This window comes from Nicotiana attenuata, unplaced genomic scaffold, assembly GCF_001879085.1.
Source record: "Nicotiana attenuata strain UT unplaced genomic scaffold, NIATTr2, whole genome shotgun sequence".
In the NCBI taxonomy this organism is placed as follows: Eukaryota; Viridiplantae; Streptophyta; class Magnoliopsida; order Solanales; family Solanaceae; genus Nicotiana; species Nicotiana attenuata.
The window spans coordinates 275,568-285,439 of record NW_017670881.1 but is presented as its reverse complement, the minus strand read 5'-3'; the positions used below and the strand labels follow the sequence as shown (position 1 = coordinate 285,439).

General features: G+C 33.8%; 1 protein-coding gene across 2 annotated transcripts in view; it reads right to left on the bottom strand.

The window, feature by feature from the left end:
• Positions 1–6,078, bottom strand: part of LOC109244173 (probable LRR receptor-like serine/threonine-protein kinase RFK1) — a 10,602-nt gene extending 4,524 nt beyond the window's left edge. The window contains exons 1-16 of one of the 2 annotated variants that reach the window (XM_019411218.1): positions 5,648–6,078; positions 4,540–4,714; positions 3,898–3,969; positions 3,714–3,782; positions 3,560–3,631; positions 3,159–3,230; positions 2,989–3,060; positions 2,838–2,909; positions 2,660–2,731; positions 2,482–2,553; positions 2,323–2,394; positions 1,010–1,081; positions 806–871; positions 516–578; positions 384–431; positions 194–237 (exon numbers count right to left, since the gene is read on the bottom strand). In XM_019411218.1, coding sequence (XP_019266763.1) covers positions 194–237; positions 384–431; positions 516–578; positions 806–871; positions 1,010–1,081; positions 2,323–2,394; positions 2,482–2,553; positions 2,660–2,731; positions 2,838–2,909; positions 2,989–3,060; positions 3,159–3,230; positions 3,560–3,631; positions 3,714–3,782; positions 3,898–3,969; positions 4,540–4,714; positions 5,648–5,744 — 1,210 coding nt within the window. In that variant the 5' untranslated portion in view covers positions 5,745–6,078. Of the gene's footprint in view, positions 1–193; positions 238–383; positions 432–515; positions 579–805; positions 872–1,009; positions 1,082–2,322; positions 2,395–2,481; positions 2,554–2,659; positions 2,732–2,837; positions 2,910–2,988; positions 3,061–3,158; positions 3,231–3,559; positions 3,632–3,713; positions 3,783–3,897; positions 3,970–4,539; positions 4,715–5,647 lie in introns of those variants that run through there. The other variant, XM_019411219.1, reaches the window with a different exon arrangement.
• Between the last annotated feature and the right edge of the window lie 3,794 nt (positions 6,079–9,872).

The following is a 9,872-nucleotide window of genomic DNA, read 5'->3' as shown; positions in this document are numbered from 1 at the left end:
CCCAACCTTGGAAATAACTGGTTTTATACTTATGGAGGGAAGGAAGATGAGAAAGAAAAATGTATTGCAGTTTCAGGATATGTAAAGAACTTTTCTTTTTCATGTGTTACTTGAAATAAGAGAGAGAGAGAGAGAGAGAGAGAGAGAGAGAGAGAGAGAATAAATGGTCAATGAGGTACACGAATATACTTACATCTTGGACAAGTCAAATCCTCTGTACAAGGAAGAATATTCCTTCTGTAGCAGATAGCAAGAGAGAAATTGACCTTAGATACATAATAAAAAGGAAAGACTAACTCCTAAAGTAAAGCATCTGTTTCTCTATTTTGTTAGTTATAAAATGTAAATTGGAAAATTAAGAAGAATGAGAAGGTACATCTTACAAAGTGCTAACTGCTGAAGAGCTCTTGTACAGGTTGATGTAATAATTCCTGTCGGAGGAATTACTATCAGAACCATATGATACATTGTCACTGAAAACATGATAGAGATACAGACAAAAAGGATTCACTGACGTGTTCTGCCGACACGCTGGTTGATCAGGGCCTTGCCAAGTAAAGTTATTGTAGGAAAGATCACTGTACATGCAATTAATTTCTTAGATTGATCATAATCCAAAAGCACTATAATGACAGAATGCAATAAACAAGCATTTAAAAGGTGCAAATTACAAAGAAAATGTGGAACTAAGAAAAATGCCAAATTAAAATCAATGATTCAATTGAAATATTAACACACCTCATACTCAAGCCTGTATGAGAGCCAAATATTTGACAAAAGAGAATCAAGAAAGTATTTCACGTACACATTTATTCCATTCTTCAAGATTGAGTCAGGTACATTTCCACTGAGCATGTTACCAGATAAAAACCTATTACAGAAGTGTCAGATAATACGTAACCATTGATGCGGGAAACGGTGAATAAATCTTTTGATGCGTGTTATAAAAATAATAATGATGTCGCGTACTAGTACTTCGAAAACAACAGCCAAATTGAATTATACTCACACAAATTTAAGCATTGTTCTTGCACTTATGTCATCTGGAATAGTTCCGTTCAGCTTGTTGAAACTAACGTCGCTGTGGTAAATTCAAATAAAGATAAGAAGCTTTTCTCTTCGTCTAGAATAATCTCATGAATGCGTAAAGGAGGAGAGCCATTTATAAATTATAAAACCTAATTACTAGTAATGCAGTAATGTCATAGTACCATAGTAATAATTAAATCAGAGAAGAGGGTGTATTACTATAAAGATAGAAGGCAAAGGATAGGAAACAAGTACAAATAATTATGAACTGTAGGATATGATGAACAGTTTGTTAAAGTTTTAAACAAGATCTTCCCATCCATAGAAGCTTATCTGCCAAGCTTCACAAAGTTTATGGCTTCTGGATCAAATCTATGATGATTTTATATGCATGATCCAACTTCTATCTAATCAAAACCAGAATTATCAAACTCTAAATAACTCTCACCAATTAGGAAGCTGGGCCTTTGTCTCCAGCATCTATGGCTTTTAGAATTAGAAATATGTACTAGCAGACTAAATCTTTTTTTGTATGGCAAATCAGACTAGCAAAACCTGCATCTATGATGAACTTCATACCAAGAAAAGAAATGTCAAGATTTTAAGAGGTTGAGCAGAGAGTGCCATTGCTTAGGTTTAACCACAAGTGGTTGATGAAATTTCTAACTTAGAAGAACATTGGACATGAATGAAGGCGTTAATAGAAAATTGTAGACCCATAATGGAAGAAATTAAAGGATTTGGAGAACTTTTGAATCTCATGAGTTCAGATGAGATATGGTAAGTATATTGACAAGTGAATAGAGAACAGGTGGTTTTAGAAGACGATGGACCAAATCTTTTGGAGAATCTCCAGGTAAGATGAAAGTGGAAGTAATAAGCAAGAGCTGAAATGAAAGTTGAGACCCAGTGTTAGTCATTAACTAATGGAGAAAAAGACAGTGGAAAGCAACTAGAGGAAATGACATTGTATTGAGGGGTTCATCCTATTAGCTCATGTGTAGGGTTTATCTACACTTGTTGTGCATGGGCAACACCCTCATTTGGGTTCTTTCTACTTACCATATTGGTGGAAGGAAGTGCTTGCTTGTAAGCTAAATACTTATGCAACCGAGTCTTTTTTCACCAAGTGGAAGGACCAACTAGAAGTGCATTGACCCCGAGTCTTTCAAAGTTGACTGTCAGTATTTTTCAAGGCTATTGCTCATGGACACAAGGTTTAACATCAGATATGTAATGACAATGAATGTAACACAGAATATTGATTTTGCAAAATTGCATGTAACTACTTACAATGTTTGTATAGTTTTCAATTGCCAAATATATCCAGGAATTACTCCAGAAAGGTTGCAGTTTCTCAATACCCTGAATCCAATGATAGTACAGCATTCAGAAGAGATCCATCAAAATTTAGATGTCAATGTTAATAGCATTAACTACAAAGTAACTTACAGTATCACTAGGCCTGTCATGTTAATTAGAGGAGGAAATTCCTGCACTGGTCCATTTATGTCGCTAATCCTCCTGAATAAGAGACTAAACATTAGAAGTCTTCACACTCTAATGAGATCCATAAACTAAAATAAAGAAGCAGATTAGTGATCTCAATATTTCAGAGTTCTGTACTCACAGATCAGTTAACATATTGAGGAGAGATATGCCTGATGGAATGGGACCCTCTAGACCGGAGGCATGCAGCTCTCTTCATTGATTATCCAAAAATAAGTAAAAAATACTTGAGATTACAAAATTATTGTGCTAGCAAAGATATCTCAAGATCCTTTGGCAGCACAAGAGAGATTTCTTACAATTTTGCAAGTTGTTTCCAATTCTGTATAAAATCTGGAATTGGCCCGCTGAGATTGTTATCACTTATCCTACTGCATTATGAAACAAATTAGTGTCAAAAATAGTTTTTAGATGCTAGCTGAATGGATAATGGAAGAACCATGTGCTTACAAATCTGTTAAATTTACAAGTCCAGACAGTGATGTTGGCAGCTCTCCCTCCAGTTGGTTGGAGGACAATATCCTGAAATTGTGATCATGTTTCTCCATTGCATATTCAGGAATTTAAATCACAACTCATGTCGAAAGATCCAAAAGAGAAAAGGAAAAGAATGGTCTTACATTGTCTTTAAGTTTATCAATTTCCCTAGTCCAGGAGGAATAATGCCTGAGAATTGGTTCCCTTCAAGATTTCTGGTGAAAGATTGCCATATAGATTAGTGCACTGCTGAACTTTTGGAGAACAATTGGAAAAATAAAAATAAAAGAAAATGAATGATTCTTTTAGTAATGATGAAGAGCATGTCCAACATTGCATCAACGGAAAAAAGAGAAAAAAAAGTAAACTGTAGCATAAAAGATTGTAAGCTTGCATTATCTTATAAGAAAGATAATTTTATCAATTTAAAGAGTTTGTGCAAAAAAATATTTTAAAAAAGAACTATTTTCCAAAATCTGTCCAAACAATTACATGAGCAATGAAGATACGAAATCAGATCAGATAATCAAAATTTGATACATACATATAGGTAAGGCTGGTAATGTTTCCTAGTTCCTTTGGTATTTCCCCTGACAACCGGTTCACAAGAACAGAGCTGGATCAAAAATTTGCAGTTATAATTGACGATCGACAACATTCATAACAGCTGAAAATATAAGATAATAGATGAGGCTTACATAAAATTTAACGGGGTTGACGCCCATTCGGCTGGTATACTACCACTGAGGTAATTGTATGCAAAATCACTGAAGTTCGAGAAAATCTGAACTCAGTTAATGGTGTTCATCAACATTTGGGCATTGAAAGATTCTACTGGGAAAAGAAAAGGAAATGTGACAATGGAAGTCAAAAGGTGCTTACACTTGTTGAATGTAAGGAAGCTTTACCAGTTCAGGTGGAAGAACTCCAGGAAGACTAATGCCCTTAAGAGTACTGCATAAGTAATTTCAAGAGTCAACAATGTATATAAAATAATCTAATATAGTTTGAATAAGATATAGTATACTTATATAGATAAAATGAAACCAAGTACCGTCACAACAGAAAACATTGATAGGAACCGCTCTATGATGGTGAGGTAAATCACTAGTTTTTACTCAAAAGTGATAAGGTCAATGATGTCAAGTTGCAATTCATACATCTCAGGAAGCTAAGATTTCATCAAATAATACAGTCTCAATCCGCAAAGATAAAAGACGTCTTTGGCAAAGGCACAGCTTATATATGGCAAAATGAAACTCCCTCCATTGTTTTTGTTTGATCAGTATTTTCCTCCTATAATCTTGTTTCTTTTAATTGTCCGAGAATAGAAATACAAGGTTGTTGTGAAGATGTAGGAAATGTATACAACTTAATTAAACATGGTTATGGGTTCTCTAGCAGTAAAGGCAAGACATCAGTAACTAAGAACTTAGTAGCTGCATTCTCCAAATCATCTATGCTGCTCTTCAAACAACACGAAATAGTAAAAAACTAAAGTCGAGCAAGATGACGAAAAATTACATAGCTACTACGTGGCAGAGGGTATCATTTCCTATACTGCAGCTGCATTTAACATCAGTTTCGGACCAACTTGGTCGATCAGTTGTCACTATCACTGCTTCAATCTGGCACAATTCACCATTGAACTTCCAGTGTGTCGCTCCCATTGTAACAGCAATTTGTTCCAGAATGTCCACTGAGACAAATTGCCAAAGAATATGTCAAACAACAGATTGTTGGCAAACGATGCAAACCTTAGTAGCAAAACAATTCAAAGTGGAGATAACTGCAAGTCTAATGCAAGGGCATGAAGCAGAATTCCTACATTTGCTCAGTGCCAGCTTAAACCCCTAAATGTGACCAAACAAAAATCATTTTCGACCGCTGCAAACCCCACTCTCCCACCAACGATTTGGAATTGATGAGCAATTCGCTAGAAACCCCTCTAATATCCTTTTTAGTATATTCTCATCATTTTATTGACCCAATAAGCTTCAACATTTTGAGTTAGGCTACAGAGGTGCAGCAAGTTCCCATAGCAAACATGCAGAATCCATGTGAAATATCTGCATCATTTGAAAACCCGAATTCACCAAATTCTATTCATTCCTTAACATAATAGTACTAGATTTCCATTCTTTTCTTTTTTGTAAGTCCAAAACTTCAAGCCCTAAGTAAGATTCTATCTCAAGGAAGCTTTTTTAAGTAATGCAATGCAATTGAATAATGACGGCCCAGTAAATCCTTACTCCAACAAGATACCATCTTTGACATTTAAAGACTAGTATCACTTCACAGCAAAACTAACAGTGATTGCTCAAACCTAGTCCTCCCAAAAATCATGCAAAAAAAAAAATAAAAAAAATCAAGTACGTACCAACCAAAAAAAGACTCAATTTTTCCTTTTACCATACAAAATTTTAACTGGTCCTAACCCCCTGCTCTTTACTTTCCTCTTTTATAGACTAATAATTGATCTTTTCTCAAGAAATTTTGCTGAGTAGGTGGAAAAAGTAATAAGCTCAGAATTTCAGAATTCTTGATTTCTTGCACAAATTTGAATTTGTAGACTGTAGTAAAATCTCACCCCAACTCAACAACTATAAAATAAAAAGGAGCCAGAATTTACCTTCTTCTTGGGCAACTCTTGAGTCACCCAAATTTAACAACAAGAAGTAGTTCACTGCAAGAATCCATGAAAGAACACCTCTTTTTGCAGGCAACATTTTTTCTTCAAGCTCCAAACATGTACATTCACTGTTGGACGTACAACATAGCAAGGTGTAGAGTACTAATGTTTCCTAGATTTTGACAAAAGAGTACCGCTAGAATTTTGCCAAGAAAAGATTGAGCCAGAAAACTGGCTTTGTTTTGTTTTTAGTCTTTGAATTCAGAGGTTTTAAATACAAAACAGTGTACCATAAAAAAAATAAGTGTGTAAATTGAGCTATGGTAGCTGGTTACCAACATCCTAGACGACTAGACATAACAAGTTGTCTTGTCTTTTTGAGAGAAATTTCTTTTCTTTTTTCTTTTTCAACTGTTTCAGAGAAATGTCTTATGTGGGGATTGAAACTTTAGAGAACAGTCAGAGGCACGTGAGATTTCTCAAATCCTTAGACGTTAGTTGCTGGCGCTAGCCACTTATATATTTTAATTAATAATACTACTTTATTACTAGTCTCATCGTAATTTATGTGGTACTATTGGATGAGACTGAAAAATTCAGAATAAAATATTAATGACAGAAAAGGATTACATTAAAACTCCAACTTTTACTAGTCAAATAAAGTTAAATTCCTGATTTGTTTAAATTTATGTAAAAGCATATTACTCATTAATTTTAAAACAATATACTCGGTATATTCTCACAATATGGGATCTACGTATTAGGTATTGTCCTGATTTTCCTACCATATTTGGTTCTCCTTTCTATTGAAGGAAAGTGCAACACATTTACCATGATTGGGTTTTCCTTCTTGCAGAAGTAAATTATAAATCTCTCATATTTGGTTAGTCCATTTTCCCGTAGGAAAATGTTTGGACTTCTATAAATTGACAATCCTTCTTTCTCATTCATTATGTAGCCATAAGGGGTTTGAGAGTCTTGTTTAGGGGAAGAATAACTTTACCGGATAAGTGTTAGTATGTCACTTGTCTTTGCTACTTCGTGAGGTTATTCTCTCGATTTGTACTCTCTTTTATATAGTGAATTGCTCATCTCCGGCCGTGGACGTAGGTCAATTGACCGAACCACGTTAAATGTTTGTGTCTCTTTTGATATATTTCTCTTTTGCTGTTGATTTATTGTTGTTCAAAGTTTGCTTTGCTAGCTTTCGTATGACACTTGATTATTTCGGTCCTAACACTACGAAGGGCAATATATATATTACCCTTTTGGAAGTAGAAAAATTATTTTCGATAGACTTCGGTTAATTTGTAAATTTATGTCAAATAAATTTTAACATACAAAAAAAAATGTGGTGTTTCATCGTATATACTGAAACAGATAAAGCACTCCAGGGGACAAAAAAACTGTAATCGTCACCTATACCAAATTGGATTTACTAGTTTACAGTGGTCTACCGATCTTGTGGTTGGTTTGATTATAATGTCCAGTCTCTAGCATTTGACATTTGTCATTTTCTCTTTTAAATGAATATAAATATATTTGTTTATTTAGATATACTACAAAAAAAAAAAAAAAAAATCCGACAAGCCCATCAACTTTGACAGAAGAGAGAAACACTATGAATTATTGAGCTCATGGAAAAGTATTATCACCCCTTTAATTTAATTTGAACAGTGAGATCGTTAAGTTTAACGGAGACGGAAGAATAGAATGTTCTGTGAAAAATATATGAGAATATATAAATCCTAGAGTACAATTTTCCTTTGAGAAACTAAGCTCCCGTTTAGCATTAAATTTTGGTATTTGTTTTTCAAATTTTTTTTTAAAACATTATTTGTTCATGAATATAATCAATTTTGAAAAAACTTTTTTAAAAAAAAAATCAAGTTCCTAAAAATTAGTTTAGGGAAATTTTTGGTGAAGATTTTTCTTCCGCTCGCAAAACTTCAACCTTTTTTTTCAAATAAAATATATTTTGAAACACAACTTCAACTTCAAAAAATATTTTTCAAAAACTCTTTTTTCAAGTTTCAAGCAAATCTATATCCAAACACTAGCTAAAACAGAAACTAAAGAAAGATACCGAGTTTACATAAGTATTAATTATATCTCTTGTTTTATGAATATAAAAAACTTTGAAATTGTGAGAATGATACGAAGTTCTTCCTAAAAATATACGAATATGGATGATTATTTGAAACAACGTGTGGCAAAATGTAATTATGTGGTATGTCATTATCAGTTTCAAACTCTATTTTCCAATCAGCCAAACCCTTGTTCGATAATCGTAAACTTCTCCTAATTATGTAGAATCTTATAATTGCATTGAATCATCCTCCCCAAGCCCTTTTTCGCCATAGTTATTAGGTGTGAAAACAAATTTTTCAGAAAAATGAAAATAAAAGGTACTAACAACAATTATAATAACAAATTCAGTATAATTTCATATAAGTGGTGGGGAAGATAGTGTGTATGGAGATCTTACACCTAAATCTTATGTTAAGAAGATAAATAAATTATTTTCGGTATATCCTCCGTTCAAAAAAGGTGAAAAAGAAGATGCAGTAGCTAAAAACAAAAGGCACCATGAGTTTTAATTAAAAATTGAAAATCTAGCTAATACAAATACAAATATAGCTAACGAGAGTGAATTCAAGAAAAAAAGACATACTTTGACTTTTCCATTATGTATTATTCTTATTGATTAAGTGGGGTAGATTTAAACCAACGCTGAATATGACAAATCATAATGTCATGAAAGTGAGATAGTATTTTGTTTGCGCAGAAAAATCCTTGTTGATGATAAGTCCTAATACTTTTTTGTTTAAAAAGGTTTTCTCACTAATTAATATTGAAAGAAGGCAATCAAGTTAATTAGGTTTATATGTGTCACACCTCCATTTCCCCAGGGGAATAGGGAGTTTTTCCAATTAAAGTGACATTAATCGATATGAGATTATTTATTTAATTTAGAGTCGCCATTTGGAATAGTTTAGGGTGTCCCAAGTCCCGGTTTATTTTAAAATCTCAAATCGAAGAAATTTGACTCTATTTAAAGTCCGCGAAATCAGAAGACCGGGTAACAAATTCTGTTAACCCGGGAGAAGGTGTTAGGCATTCCCGGGTTCCGTGATTTTAGCACGGTCGCTTTAATCATACCTGACTTAGTTAAATTGTTTAATTACTCATTTTAGAACCTATGTACATTTTACCTTTTACCGCTTTTTAATTATGGCGTTTATGGATTTATCTTGAAAACGAATCACATGTGTGTAAATCCGTTTTATTTGGGGCGTTAAAATCATGTCATTCGTATGTGTACACAATTAATAACACTTTATTAATTTAAGATTATTTTGCCGAAGTTGTGCGAACGCATACCTCGATTTAATTTTGAAAATCGTAACTATGTCACGCAAACGTGTACACAATCACGATAATAAATTAAGATACGCCTAAAAGCATTTCTACGAGTATTCATTTGAAGTCATTTGAAGATTTAAAATCATAAATTAGAGAGCTTCTTGTTGGAAAGCCAAATGTATATTAATAAACTAATATATACTTACTAAGGTGTTCTTCCTAATTTAGGATTGTGAGGCGTTTCATTAGCATCCAATTACTGTGAATACAGAGTAACAGGGGCGAAAATTATTGGTCCTTGATGGGTGAAGAAGTTAGCTAGAATGCTTAGCAATTAACTAGGAATGCACAATTATCACTAACCTATTAGTATTGGTACATTTAATTATGACAGGTGAAATGGGCTAGAATGAGGAAGCCCAGACCTGGGCAACAACAACAACAACAACAACAACCCAGTAGAATCCCACAAGTGAGGTCTGGGGAGGGTAGTGTGTACGTAGACCTTACCCCTACCCTGAAGGGGTAGAGAGGCTGTTTCCGAAAGACCCTCGGCTCAAGATAATAAAAAGACAAAAGGAGAGAATATTAGATTCATCACGGAGATCATAGGAAAAATAGGAACATAAAATGCAGAAGAAAAATGCAAAGCAAAAACGATGGCTAGTAAGTGGAACCTGCATCGAAAATAGAAAATAGTAAGAAACGACATTAGCCCTAGCTATCTTAGACAAAACCCTATCGGATTAGGCTCACAAAGACACAAAGTAACGCAAGACTCAAATACCTCCTAGCCTACAACCGTAATACTCGACCTCCACAACTTCCTATCAAGTATCATGTCCTCGAAAACCTGAAG